Source organism: Rhinolophus ferrumequinum, chromosome 12, assembly GCF_004115265.2.
Source record: "Rhinolophus ferrumequinum isolate MPI-CBG mRhiFer1 chromosome 12, mRhiFer1_v1.p, whole genome shotgun sequence".
Classification (NCBI taxonomy): Eukaryota; Metazoa; Chordata; class Mammalia; order Chiroptera; family Rhinolophidae; genus Rhinolophus; species Rhinolophus ferrumequinum.
In genome coordinates this window covers 33188973-33204748 of record NC_046295.1, presented here as the reverse complement: position 1 = coordinate 33204748, position 15776 = coordinate 33188973, and the positions used below count along the sequence as shown (strand labels likewise).

Here is a 15776-nt window from a genome sequence, read left to right as displayed (position 1 = left end):
TCTTCAAATGCATAAGTCTAGCTTACAGATGACATTCAGCACATTATTTGTTGAATCCAAATTAAATTTGTATCAATTTAAAAAGTGGACAAAGTATAACTGTCTTTTAAAGGCAGAATTTTATTGATCACAAGAATCTTTTCTGTTAAACTTCTGTAATTAATGTGGACTTTTACCTTTTCCCTTAAAGTAGTTAACACTCACATGAGCAAATGTGTAACTGTCCACTGTCTCCTTCCTCCTCTCCCTCCCCCATTAAGATCATTAAATGAGGAATCAAGGAGCTTGACAGGTACCAAAATGTCTGTAAATAACATAAATATGGTGTTTATTTGCTTGACAAGTTCCTCCCCAAACAATGAAAACTCAAGGTTTTCATACTTGAACGAAAACTCCAGCAGAGAAGAAACACTAGGCTCAAAGAAAAGCCAATTCCTGTGAATCTCACAGGCACAACTTTGCAAAGATAAAGTTGTTTGTGCACAACAGGAAAAGAGCACAGAAGACAGCAAGTCTAAGGAATGGCAAGTCAAGCCCGGACACACTTACCTTGGGAGTGCCATGCCACAGGCAGTGCATGGCCACTCTGGCGCCATCGTGTGTGTGTGCCACGTATACGACTGCTTCGCGGATGGCTTCGATCATTTCCTGGGGAACACATAACCATGGAGGCTTTGGGTTATTATTTCTGCCTTAAAACAAAAAAAAATCTGTCTACTGGGGAGCTGTTATGTGCAGAGAATGAAAAACAGTAGAGGTAGCAAACAATTTAATTTTTCATTCTGTAGACAAGCACACGGATACAAAACATCTTTCCAGAAACATTCTTTTCCATCAAGAGTAGGAAATACTGCTGACAAGCAATTTCTATTAAAATACCTATTTTATGTCTGTACTAAAATACAGTGTCTATTCAAAAAAAGTATGTACATATATGGTATATCCTAAATGAATTTTCAAGAAAAAGAAAGCCAGGAGGTGGCTATGGTCAGAAGTTAATTACAAAGCCAGATTTGAAAAAAAAAAAAAAGAAAAAGAAAAAAAAAGGATGCTGTTCCCTAAAAGAGACATGTGTATATATAAAATGAGCAGAGAACCAAAACACTAAATTTGGCTAAAAAAGTTTCTCTTTTTTAGTTTCTCACTGGATTACTTCCAGAAAAATTATTAACAATTCACCACAAAACACTTAAATAACATTTCCCTAAGAAAAACTGATCTATTAGACTAGGCCTTCAGTATCAATGACCTTTGGGTAAAAATCCAATCATTAATTTCTTACAACATAGTTTAGTTTATTTTTAATCTTTATTATTCATTTTCAATGCATATAATTGCTAAATTGTACTTTGGAAGTCTAGCATATATGTAGATATAAATGAGTTCTGACAGCTAACAGCTGCAGGGCCCCATTTTAGTGCATTACCAATATTTAAAACTTATATTAAATAAAGAAATAAGTATAAGGTATTCTGCCAGGAAAGAGAAAGGTGGGTGCCTATTTTCATCAATAAGAGACAAGCAATTTCACCTATAACTATCTTACAACCTTTTCCCAGGATGAATCAACAACACAGCTTTCAGTTTGCATACATAAACTTATGAATCTCTTCAAAGCTACCCAGTTGGAGAGTTACACACATATTCCAATTATGCTTCCACTAACCCAAAGGTTTAAGTCTGTCTTTTGAAAATGCCCCCAGGGCCAGAAAAGATTTGTCTCATTATTTTATATTCACACTGGGTTCCCAATGCTTTTTGCTATTACTAAAATATACTTAACACTAAAAACAAAGATTTTTCCTCACTGTATATATTCAAATGATCGTTTTCACAGCTCTGAAAATATAGTCCTACCTCAATACCTCAATAAATCCACAACAGTGAGATACTGTGCTCTGCAGGAAAGGGAGAGAATTCCCCGAAAGAGAAGCAGCACTGCTACTGTCACTGAACCACAAGCTTAGGTGGGTGGCTACTCTTGGAAAATTATTTTCTATGTCAATTTTGAGAGGGTTAAAATTTCTGTGAATGTTTAGTCTGGAATATTTGTTAAGAAGTCAATATCATTATTTTATTTATCCCTCATATTACAATGAGGACAAATAGATGATGAGTTCATTGTACAATGAAGCAAGCAAAGTTCGGGGAGCTAAACAATGAATTCTCATTTGTATTCCCAGAATTGACTTGAAAGGCAGTGTAATTTACCTTCAGTCCCTGTTCCTTTTCCTTCTATCATATAGGGTCCAATTTTTCATGGTCCATTTAGCTTTACATAAGTGTCCTTTAACCTTTAAACACCAACATAATTTTGTTTTTAGTTTCGGCACAGGTGAATTCCAAACTACCTGAATGATTAACAGCCCTCTATCTGTTAGTTAATTTTCAGATTAGGTGAGCTAGAGGATACTCTGTGGATTATAATTAAAATATAAAAATTCAATGGAGTTCTCACTAACCATCAGAGAAATGCAAATAAAAACCACAATGAGATACCACCTCACCCCAGTCAAAATGGCTATCATCAATAAATCAACAAACAACAAGTGCTGGCGAGGATGTGGAGAAAAGGGAACCCTTGTGCACTGTTGGTGGGATTGCAGATTGGTGCAGCCACTATGGAAAACAGTATGGAGGTATCTCAAAAATCTGAAAATGGAACTACCTTATGATCCAACAATTCCACTCCTAGGTATCTATCCGGAGAAATCCAAAACTCTTTTAATTCAAAAAAATGTGTGCACCCCTATGTTTATTGCAGCACTATACACAATAGCCAAGACATGGAAACAACCAAAATGCCCATCGGTAGACGACTAGATTAAGAAACTGTGGTACATTTATACATTAGAGTATTACGCAGCCATAAAGAAGAAAAGAAATCTTACCATTTCCAACAACATGGATGGACCTAGAGAACATTATGTTAAGTGAAATAAGCCAGACAGAGAAAGACAAATACCATATGATCTCACTTATATGTGGAATGTAAAGAAAAGAATAAATTAATGAACTAATCAGAAACAGTTTCAGAGACATAGATGAAAAACTGAGGGTTGCTAGATGGGGGGGGGGGGGGGTGTGGAGATAAGGGGGAAGGTGAGGGGATTAGAAAGCATAGTCAGTAACCACAAGATGGCCACGGGATCATGAAAGGTCAATTTGGGGAATGTTGTAAAGATTTTGTAGGGCATCCAATGGACACTTGTCTCATTAGGGAGACCACCTCAGGGATGATGTAGATGCCTGATCACTGCACTGTACACCTGAAGCTGAAGATGAACAATAATTAATGTCAACTACAAGTGTGTGTGTGTGTATATATATATACATGTATATATATATATGTATGTATATATGTACGTGTGTGTATATATATGCGCATATACATATATACGTATATATGCATATATATATGTATGTGTATAGTTAGAAGAAGCGGAGTACAGCATTAGGAATAGAGACAGTGGAAATGCAATGGCTGCGTGTGATGTCAGAGGGATAGTGGATGGGGGAGGGGGGTTGACACAGTGTGAGGGATACAAATGATAAAGGTCTAACTATTACATTGTTTTGTGCACCAGAAACTAATAATAATAATAAAAAAATATTCAATGGAGTTGATAAAACTATGGTCAATTCTACTGTCTTCTGGCAAAAATACAAATGCAATTAGCAGAACTGCTTCATCTTCTCTAAATAAGGAAAGGAACTCCTTAAAATTTCCAAAAGACAAAGCACATCAAAGCAGTGCTTCACATTTTAATATGGCTTTTCTTCTATGTTTAGTTTAAAAACTAAAACCAAGAACTTACTGATCTTAGCTTTGGGGGTGCATAGGTAAAAAAGTCCAAGAATACTTTATGCACCAATGAGTGCTTAATCACAGCTTCCCTGAAAACAAAAAAAGGAGAAGACAACACATCAGATGCTACAGGCACTACAGTAATACAAACATAGGTAACTATGGCTGTCCTAAAGTAATCAAAACAAGTGAAATGGTTTTAGCAAATGTAATTCGTGATAAAACAGATCTTATCTTTTAGCAGTACTAAAACTAAAAAAAAAAAAACCTTCCAGATTATAAAAATATTTTAGTGCCATCTGCAACCAAAACCAGGGTACAAATTTCTCGTATTTAATCAGCAATAATGAAATAAATCATTATTCAAAATATACTCTACTCTTTTAAATAAGGACATCTGTATTTTTTACCCAACAATGGACACACGGTTGGAAATCCATACATAGACCTAATTTTTATAGCTGTTTTCTTTCTGTCAAGCACCCTCCACAATGCATCAGTTTCATAAAATAATTTTAGCAAAATTAAAACCTGAATAGATCTAACCTGCAACACCTAATTGATCCAAACTTCCTGGTGTGACATTTGGTGACTTCCGGTGCACAGTGGAGGGTTAACAATCAAGCACCAAAGACTTCACGTTCACACTGAGTGTCTAAGTAGATGGCAAAACATGTTGCCTTCATGGGCAAAGCACTGTTCTGGGTGTTTTGGAAATATTAACCCATTTAATCTTCATAAAACTCTATGAATTATGTACTATTATTGTCCCAATTTTATAGACATGGAAACTGAGGCACAGAGAGTTTAAGTTGCCGAGGTCACACAGTAACTGAGAGGTCACCAGGATTCACACCCAGGCTATGTCTTAACCATTCCACTATGGTACAAATGCCAAGGAGGCCACACTCTCGGATTTCTAAGTCTTACAATTCAACATAAATAATAGACTAGATTTGGAAAATTATCCATCTTTTCTACGCAAGGGTTACACAAACTTTCCTCTTTCAAATGCTATTTGTTAAAACAAAATGGCTTTCTTACTTTTGGGCCATTGGAGTTAGAATCTGTTTCATTTCATCCATGATAAGCTCTAGTTTTTCTGGGTGTACCTGTAATACTTTGTCCAGAGTTGGGTGATCTGCTGACTGCAACAGAAGAAAAACCAAACTCCTGTAAATTTAATCAAGTTTCTTTAGCTTCAGAACAAAGAAAATCAATTACAGTCATTTAAATAAGCAAAATAAATTTCAGATTTCCCATATAAACAAAAGCCCTGCTGTAGATACACTCATAAAATAATTCTTGATTATTGATAAATCATATTGATAATCATAAAATAATTATTGATTCTCAGTCTTAACTGAGCCAGGTTAAATAACCAACCAACACAGCTGGCCGACAAGCACTTGCCAAGTACCTGGCTCGTGCCGAATCACAAGATCAAAGAGTCAGTTCGTAATTCCTCGCTACCTTATAAGTTGTAATTATCTGTATATTCCTATAGCGACTGTTGAAACAGAAATAGGGCACTAAATTCCGCCCAGGAACGGAACCTGACTAGTAGTGGAGGCAACCTAGGAATGAATACTTACCCCTGGGGATTAGTGTGGGCTTTTGTGTCCCAAGGTCTGAAATGGATCCTGTAACTGTCCCAGTCCCATTACTGGCATTTTTCAGCTCAATCCCTGTACTATAATGGGTCTCTCTACTCCCCTTCCTTCAGCTCAATCCCTGTACTATAATGGGTCTCTCTACTCCCCTTCCTTTCTAGGTACAACCTGAAGAAGGATAATCCACACACACGTGAAGAAACACAGGAAAAGGCAGCAACAGGGCACCCGACGCACTTCAGCCAGAGATGGTTACCGCATGATCACAAAGCCTCACTAACTGCTAAGAGTCTTCTACCTGAGTCTATCTGACTATGGAAACGGGAAGTACTGAAGCATTACACAGAGCACGTGGGAAAGAGTAACAAAAGTCGTTCTAAATAGGATTTAAAGATAGTGCTCTGGGAGAAAGAAAGCATAATCACTTGCTCACTACACCAGAGACAAAATAATCCAAGAGAAAAAGGGTGAGATGGTCTCCTAGAGGACCAGCCAAAGTGAAAATACATTCTGAAAACGGGGCATCAGAAGATAAGGAACGGCACAGAGAAAAAGTAGAAACACTAGAAAAAAATGCCTTGAAATGTTACCTTGTAAAGCTGAAATGTGTTCCCATAGAGCTCCTCCGTCAACATGTTCCTCTGCTCCAAAATGGCTTTGTCATTGTAGGCGTACTCCACGATGGCTGATGCCTCTGCATGCCGGAGCATCTTCCTTACGTGGCCTTTAAAACTTCTTATTATCTCTGCAATCTGGGGTTTACTCCTAACACCAATGTGATCATGGGAAAAGATGAGTGTTACAAGGAGAAAGCTGGGTGGCAACAAAACATGACACCAACATAACTCCTAAGGCCAACTCATCATTGGGGGGGAAGGACCTACTACAGAAAAATGCTTAGGTGAAGAAAGGTCAAACTTCCTTATATTTCTACCTCAAGCTTTCTAAGTTACTCAGTAGCCAGCCTGCCTGGGTTTGAAACGGCTCTGCTTATCAGCTAAAAGACCCTGAGCAAGTTATTTAACCTCTCTGTGCCTCAGCTTCTTCATTCAGAAAATAGAAAGAATAACACTGACGTGAGGATGAAATGAGTTAAGTAAGATATACGGAGAACTGTGACTAGCACATAGTAAGTGTGCAATAAATGTCAGTTCCCATATTAAATTGTTCAGCTTGAAAAAAGTAGGGAAGGACAAAAGGATAAGGTGAAAGTCAAAGATGCACGGAAATATGAATAAAACATATTCTAAGGACGCTCTTTTAAAACAGGACTTAATCATAAGTATATAACATCCTAAAACAATCAAGCATCTGATAATTATAGTCAGGAATAGTTTTTGAAAATTCTGTCAACAGTACTTTTTTGTTGTTGGTTAGCATATTTTGGCAATTATTATACTCAGAAAGAGACATCAAGTATCAATTATACATAATTTAGGAAATCCTTCCATCTTGACATTTCTTGACCCACTGACTCTGCCTGAGTCTACTCACCTGCCCCTCCCAACCCTCTACCCTCTAAATACTAGTAACAAATTACAAGTTAATTATTTCACTTCTCTTCTCCAGGGCTTCAAGATATCTCATAAGAATGATGAGGGCAGTACCATCATTTTACATTAATTTCAATAATTGTTTTTAAAACCATACTCCCTGGAAATATTACAAACACCTGCTCAGGACTATTATTATGGTCATGGACTTTTAAGTAACATTTGCATACAATCGGTATCCGAACCTTTGAAAAACTAGTAAAAAAATATTGTATAAATACAACAACTTACCCATACATGAGAAATTTCTTAACAATATTTCTGGAATATTTAGCTTTACTTAATTCAACCAAATCATCTGAAAAACAAATACATTACATTACAATGATTCCTCAGAAACAGAGGCAAGATAAATGCACAATCCTGAGAACACAAATAACTCTCTATTTATCCCAGGCAAAGAACAAATAAAAAGTCCTGCAGAGGACACACTACTTTCCCAGGACAGAATTATTTTCCAAGACAGTCTTGGGTATTCCAAGAGAAAACAAATGACTAATTAAAAATGATTACAATTAACCTTCAATATGTAAGAAATACCTCGCAGTTCTTCAAAAGCCTGTTTTTTCTGTTCTTCATTACCATACTGAATGTAACACTGGATCACACGAGTTGAGTCATGTGCAAATGCAATCTGTAGGAAAAACAGATTTGGGCCTTTAGACCACATCTCTGAAGATTTATGTCTTTATCATAGTAGTTATGTTTTATTGCTACGTCTTTCAGAATTCCTTGTTAGAAAAAAGGTAGGGTCTTCATGGATAAAATTAAATCTAGGTTAACTGGGAGTACAAATACTTGCTTTAATTGTACAGAATGGCTTTCTCTGGTTTTGCTGCCAATAACATGGCATTGAGACAGGAATAGATTTCACCATTTTGCAAGACTCTTACCATTACTAATTAAAACAAAACCAAATCAAACCAAACCTGTTCAATGATTATACATGTTATATTTCTCATTTCTCTGAAAGTTCTTTTCGCTATACACGGAATTTTCCAACTCAAAAATTCTGCTATTCTACAATTTTTTAAAAAATATAAATAATCTCAGAATGTTTGGCTGTGGCAAGCAAAGGTAAAATGTAAGATAGATTTAAAAGTCTTATTATGTAAGTAAAAATATCTATACACACATTATAAGCGAATCCCCCCATTACTCCCATTTTCATTATGATCCCCAAACATATATCCAGTTATATTCCTAAAAATCTGTTGTATTTCAAATCTGATTCTCCAATCCATCTTCCTACCACAACTACTGAATGGATTAGATCTTCAATGAAGGACTTGATCAGTTTTCTACAGCAATAACCACAATCAACCATTCAAAATTATTTACTGTGCTATATTACCCGTCTACTTGAATAGTGCTTATTATTTGTTGCTCAGTCTGTCTTTAAAATTTTTGAATTCCAACAAACCAGAAGGTGAAGGTACACCTCCAAAGTCTGTGGATTTCAGAAGAATTTCCTTAAGGGAACTCTGTATAGACATTTCTGATAGAACTCATAAAACATTATTTTTAAATAAGGCTGTTTTGTGCCTATATTGATTACTTACTATATAACCAATGAACAGGCTTTAAATATAGTTTTCTCATTTAGACCTCAAAGCAACCTTAAGAGTGGGGCTGTTTTGATTTCCACTTTACAGAAGAGACAAGTTAAGTTTATGAGATGTTAAGGAACTTGTTATTCCTGTGGCCCTGGGGATGAAACTTAACTTAGTCTGAGTCTTAGATGTATGAAATGTGTAATAGGGATAATGACCTTAAGGGAAAGGAGACAACATATGCATTGGTTAGTGTGATTCTCAGCCAACAGTAAATAATAAATAGACTGACACGGTCCAAAAGCACACTATCTTAAGCCGCAGAGTGAGGATCTGAACACCAGACTAACTCCCAAGTCCACAGGCATGTAGTTAATAATCCAAGGGTAACTGGGAAAGAATCTTGACTGTAAAACATTTATAAATTGAGGATAACAGACTGCTAGAGATGAGGAGTTCTTTTCTAAAAAGATCTTGCTGGATTTGTACAAAAGCAGCAGCTGGGAACTTGCTAATTCAAGACATTATCCTTTAACTGCAATATAGTCTCTAGATAAACCTACCGTGTTTTCCCAAAAATAAGACCTAACCGGACAATCAGCTCTAATGCGTCTTTTGGAGCAAACGTTAATATAAGACCCGATATTATATTATATTATGTTATATTACATTACATTATATTATATAAGACCCGGTCTTATATTATAGTAAAATAAGACCGGGTCTTATGTTAATTTTTGCTCCAAAGGCACATTAGAGCTGATTCTCCGGCTAGGTCTTATTTTCGGGGAAACACGGTATGTACGTGTTTTGGCAAAGGCTGCCTCTCCAGAGTCCCCAAAACTACTGAGTCGATTGTCTTAAGTGAACAGTCATTAAGTATTTATCCAAATACACGAGTCAACAGAAGTTTATTATAAAACAGTATTAAACAGCAACAATGAGAATTACTTTAGAACTCCCTAATCTATTTTATTTTAAAGATCTTTGCATGTGTGTAAAAACATGGAAGAAAAGAAAGCAGTAGTCATGTTTGTATCACACACACACAAAAAAGCCAGCAATTTAGAACATACAAAAATACATGGAGTTCAGAGCAATACCTTGTAACATATTATTCAACTAATAAATTCAAGATAACTTAAAAGAACATCGATTTATTTTAACTAAATTATTTTTAAAATGACATAGCCAAATACTTAATGGTGTTTTTACAATTTCCAAGTAGTAAGTTCCCTCACTCTTAAATTTTTATTTAGTCAGTATCATAAAAGGTATTTGAAATTTTGGGCCAAATACATTTAAAAGAACAATTTCACTTGTCCGAATGGTCAGCTCCCTTATACTGAGAGTAAGTCAATTTCAATTGCCAAAATTGCAACTATAAGTAATGCCCTACTTACAGTTTTAATTTTTCCTTGAATCAACTTCTGCAAATCACTCATCAACTTCACTCTTTTTTCTTTGTCACAGTCTTTTCTATAAATGAGAATAAAAGAGGGAGGAAATGTACCTTACGTGAAAGGCATTATTTTAAACACGCAAAACTAAAAACCATTTCAGTGTATGCTCACCCAGTTCAGTATGATTTTCTTTTTCAAGCAGCAAACCTTTTGACATTAAAATTACTATTCCAGAGCAGCCAGAGAAAAGTAATTTTTCTCAAAGGCAGAAACTCATCTCACAAGGTATAATTTCACGCATCAATCTAAATCTTAACAGCCAGAACTTCAGAAGTAAAGAAAATAATAAAACAAGTCCAAGATACCAAATACTTAAGTATCGCAAAACCTAGCCAATAAGAAATTGTCCTTCGTTTCCTCAGAAATCTTTCAGGAAGGGTGTCAAATCCAATTGAACTCTCGTACAGTTTCATAAGCACATCTGACACCATCCGAATGGTTCCACACATTTATGCAATAGGCAGACATCCCGAGACGCATGCCTCTACTGGAGGGTTATGAGGACTCCCCAAATAACCCAAGTGCTATGTCCTTTATTTTAGGAAATCTCCCTGTTTACAACGCACACTGTTGTTACTCTGCCTTCATCTCAAAGGGACTAATAAGATGCCAGTAAGTAGCGTTACCTTCTCAACATCTCCCAAAGCTGCTTTGCCCGAACAACAATGTCATAGTTGGTTCTGTCACTAAGTTGTCTGCTTTGCTTCAGTTCTTTCTTCTTCTTTTTGAAATCATCCCATTTGGGTTTCTTGGCTGCTGAGTCTAGTCATTATAGAAATTATTTTCAATTACATGCAACATTCTAAGTGCCATAAACATGCACAAGTCAGGCACACAGGGCAATTACTGATCAGGACCTATACTCATTGGGGAAACTAGAAGGGGGGAAATACCAGGAGCCAAAAAAATGTACACAAGTGGACACTGTGGTCAGCAATTTGCCATCATCAGAAGTGTCTGGACGCTGATGGTAACCACTCTGAGCACCTTTTGTAATTGCAGAAGTCAAACGTGACTTGTATTCATCTTTTATTGTCGGTGTATATTGAGTATTACAATTTTAATACAGTTTTCCTTTCTTAAAATGTGTATACATTTTTTTGGCACCTTCTGTATTCTCTATAAATATACTTTATTTCATTTTCTGAGCAGTTTATACATTTTAAATTTGATTGAAATCAACCAATCATTCATTCAACAGCTATTTATTCTTAAGAGGATACCTATTAAGAAAAAAGGAAACTAAAAAAAATTATAAAAGCACTTCAAAAATTTTAAGCATCTTTTTCAATTGTAAAGTGAAATATGAAATACTACTTTAGAACTTTAAGTTCATTGGACTTTAGGTATAACCAGTTCTTAATGAAAAGAAGTATTAGTCCAAATCAAAACAAGAAAAACAACAATTCACTATTCTGAGCGTTGTTATATATTAAGTCATTTAACTCTTACAATAACTCTATTGTAAGGTGAGCACTATTTTTTCGCAAGGTGAGTTCTGGGGTAGACATAGAAAGGAAAAAAACCTGCAAAATCTGACATACATGTAGAATCTAAAAATGTCAAATACACTGAAGCACAGAGTAGAACAGTGGTTACCAGGGGCAGGAAGGTGAGGGACACAGAAAGATGCTGGTTGAACGGTACAAAGTTATAGCTATATAGGATGAGTAAGTCCAGAGACAATGTACAGCATTAACGACTATCCTCAATACTGTACTGAATACTAGAACCTTGCTAAGAGTTAGGTACTTTATTACCCTCCCTTTTACATGGGAAAAACAAAATCACCAACCAGCTAAGTTCCTAGTTCAAGGTCACACAACTAGGAAATGGTAGAGTCAGGATTCAAACCCAGAGAGGACTCTTGAAACTTGGTGTTCTGCTGCCTGTTACTTACGACAATGCACAATCAAAACTTCTAAGTTCTTTACTGAGGAGTTCTATGAAAGTCAAGTGTCTATTAGTATTTTTTTGTCTTCAAAATCCAAATATTTTACCACTTGAATCAAAAATCCTGATGAGGCCAAACAAAGAACAACTCAATAAAATGTGTATTATTACTAACATGAGCATTCTGCAAAGAACCCTTTGGAGAATCAGTTTCTTCTAAATATCCCCCTTTCTCTGATTAAAAATATTCATTACAAACAACTTGGAAAATGCAAAGAACAAAATTCTCCTATAATCCCCAAAACTAGATAATAATCATTAACATTTTATTTCCTTCTGGACTTTTTCCTATGCATGCTTTATATTACTCTTAAAAATTCAGACTCTACAGTCTTCACTTAAACATAATTACACTGTGAGTGTTCCTCCATGAAACTATATATTCCTTAAGACCATAATTTTTAATGGCTATACAATACCCTACGACATATTTATTCCCCTTGCTGGCTCCTTACTTATTCCTGGCCTGGTAATAGAGGATTGCAGGTCAACAGAGTGCACATCTACCATTAATATCAGAGCATCACGTAGTATATATACCTCAGAGGGTAGTAACAGAGCTCATTTAATTCTACAAACATTTGGGCACCCTTGACATTATGCCATGCTAGGTTGAAGCAGATACACCAATGTTGGGGATGTCTTGTATCCAATCCCCTCAGCTGATGCTATAAAAATATGAGAAAACAAAATCAGAGTTCCCTTTTGGGGTGTTAGGAACGTAACTCCTAGAGCAAAAGAAACCAGGCTACAGCATGGCAGGATCTTAATGTGAGAATGTGTGTGTGTCTTTAAAATGCAGGGGCCAAGAATTCCAGCAAGGAAAGGAAGATTTTTAGGATTTATTAGAAAGGGTAAGAAAGAAGAGGTAGGAAAGAGAAGCTGAAAGAGAATCTAAGGGGTGTGGGGGTGATGTAGAGGAGGAAGAGGAAGATAAAGGAGTAATAAGAAAACACTGGGGCTGGAGCATGAAAGGACCCTGCAAGACTAATGAGAAAAAATGAAAAATTTCCTTTCCTTCCTCTCTCCCAACCTCCCTGTCTTTAGGCTGCTGTCCCTCTGGTGATAAGCCCCACAGAGAGAGCAGAGACCAGGGCTAGCGAACTGGACTGAGAGGGCCCCATGACAGTGGTCTCAGTTGGCAGCAAAGGAACAGTATTAGGCTATGCCAGATGGAGAAAAAGAGGAGACACCAGAGAAATTCTCATGATGCTGCAGAGAAGGTACATGTACACCAAGCACAGGTAAGCTGGAGACCAGTGCAAGACAACGCGTAAGAGGGGCACGGTGTCCAACAGACAGCAAAGCTCTGGGTTCGAAATGACCCCTAAAACATCGGGAAGAAGAGATGGGCAGTTTATTTCAATAGGAGCCATGCCAGTACATCCCATCAGTTGGCAACTTGTCCTGAACCCATTAAAGTCGAATATGCCATGTACACACTACACCTTCCCTGGAACTGCCTACTGGATCTGAGCCATCTGTTGGGTTGACTGTATTCAAGTGGCCTACGCTCTGTAAGGAAAGGGCCTGTCTCTTGTTCACTAAGACACCCTTAGCCAAGGCAGGTATTTACCTGGACACACTGGTGATTTAAGGCCGCTTCTATGCTGATTAGTCAGGGCCTGTACCCTCACTGGTTGTTCATTTTTCCCCCATCTCCAAGCACAGTGCATGCAAAACTCAAATATTTGTTTGTTCAATAAATGATTGAATGAATAAATAAATATTAGCCTACAGAAAGCAAAGTTTTATTGGAATTCCTCTGTATGAAGCCATTACAACTTAGCTCAACTTCACAGCTAGGGTAATTCAACAAGGGCTTAGGACATAAGAAACTCGAAGCATCAAAGGACAATTCTGACCAGGAAGGATGCTTCCTGTTGTTTATTTAATCCCATTTCCTCCCCACCCCAAATGCTGCCTGTCAAGGAACAAGAATGGGAGGTCTCTAACAGATTTCTAGAGCCCTTGTGCGCAGTGGTTCTGGGGGTGACTCAGACGGGGCACAGCGTCCCCAAAAACTGTGCTGAAGGAATCAGTGCTTACCCTCACTTTTACTGTCCGGCTGAAATTTTCTCTTCTTGTGGAATTTATTTGCCTGCTGGAATTTATTCTTTGGTATTTTATCCCCTTGCTGCTTATTCTTGAACTGCTTCACACCTTTTCTCCCTGGTTTTGTGGCACCTTTCTCAAAGTTCTTAGGTGTGATTTTAAGTCCACCTTCCTTAACTTTTCTTGGGAACGTCTTTGAAGAACCAGAATCTAGTGACAATAATAAACAATTATTAGTTCAATGATCTTGAGCCTAGATCTCTTTTTCTCACTCGGTTGCACTTGTTACAGAAAATTACAGAAAAGTATGTTTAGAGAAACATACTTTATCTTACTCTCAAATATGGAGCACGGTGGGATTTTAAAAATCAAAACAAAATTTAAAAACTTTCTTTGATTATAAAATTATAATACAGGTTCATTGTAGAAAACCTACAAAGTAGAGAAATGCATAATAAATGAGATAATTATAGAGATAACCAGAGATAACCAGTTGTCAGTTTGGTGTACTTGTTTTAAGCATAAAGTAGAGATGAGGTATTATTTATATGCTTTTATATTTTACTTTAGTAACTTCATGTCATTAAAACTTTTACACATCATTTCCAATGGTTGAATAACATCATAGGAATCTAAGAATAAAATGAACACTTAAAATTTGTCTACCATATAGATAAATTAAAGATGTTAATTTTTCAAAATTTCTAGTTTTAAAAGAAAGTTTACAAAGTCTATAATAAAGTTATCTGACAAAAATCTTCCTTGGTCAACAAAGCTCGCAAATTAAATACCTAATAAATGACGTGAAAACTGCAACAACTATGCCCTAAGACTGCTGCTGGAAAAAAAAAATTACTTAGGAACCATTTAGTCATTTACACAGATCCCGACTTTTCTATTTTGCAATACTGACACCTGATGGAATAATATAGACATCACAATCAGAAGTCTTGAAGACAAAAGTATTTGGTTTACTAGTAGTATGTATTAATTAGCCACAATTTATCATGCATTTAAATAAAATGTGGTGAATTCGTGTGACTAGTATGAGACAACAGTATCATTAGCTGACATAAGGGGTCTTTCATGAGTATTACATCCCCCAATTATCCTGGCAATTTCTTAAATGTCTTAGTTTCACATGGAACACGCAAACTCATAGATGTTAACATCCACTTTTTTTCTTATTTTAATCCTAATCCTAACCCACCAATACAGACTGTAATCTGCCACATGCCCCCACATCCCACCAATCCCTCTCTTCAATTATAAGGACCAAACAAGCACATGGGAAGCATATTTGGGTACAGCTAGCTTACCACTGTTTTTATGAAATCTGTTTTTTTCTTGTGACGTCTTTGTATTTTTCCCTGTAAATTTTTTTTTCCCTTTGACTTCCATCATAGCAACTCTGGAAAACAAAAACAAAATCCAAAAGGATCACTGGATTGCTCGCATGGAATAAGACTCATTAAGTAGTCACTACCACATTTAGTACCTGAGTTCACAGATGCAGGACAAATTACCTGGGTAACCACACAAATCCAGGAGCTACACAATCACTGCTTCTAAGATTTTAAAATTGAAAATAAAATAAGCAACGCAAAAACTAAGAAAACACACACACACACCCCTTGGCTAGTGTGTGATGTATTTGGAGGCAACATTTCAGCAATAGTACTGGCAAAAAACAGACCATTATTTACATTAAATGTGATACAAGTGTCTGTGTTTGTGTTTCTTATAACGTGGGAAGGCTTCGTGATGAGAAACTGATA

General features: G+C 36.4%; 1 protein-coding gene across 1 annotated transcript in view; it reads right to left on the bottom strand.

Annotated features, from left to right (window-relative positions):
• PUM3 (pumilio RNA binding family member 3) overlaps positions 1-15409 on the bottom strand; it is a 34205-nt gene extending 18796 nt beyond the window's left edge. Inside the window, exons 1-10 of the mRNA XM_033123910.1 lie at positions 15318-15409; positions 13993-14208; positions 10617-10752; positions 9931-10006; positions 7515-7608; positions 7206-7272; positions 6012-6186; positions 4853-4956; positions 3819-3897; positions 550-648 (exon numbers count right to left, since the gene is read on the bottom strand). Of these exons, the coding sequence (XP_032979801.1) occupies positions 550-648; positions 3819-3897; positions 4853-4956; positions 6012-6186; positions 7206-7272; positions 7515-7608; positions 9931-10006; positions 10617-10752; positions 13993-14208; positions 15318-15402 (1131 nt within the window). The 5' untranslated portion in view covers positions 15403-15409. The remainder of the gene's footprint in view (positions 1-549; positions 649-3818; positions 3898-4852; positions 4957-6011; positions 6187-7205; positions 7273-7514; positions 7609-9930; positions 10007-10616; positions 10753-13992; positions 14209-15317) is intronic.
• Between the last annotated feature and the right edge of the window lie 367 nt (positions 15410-15776).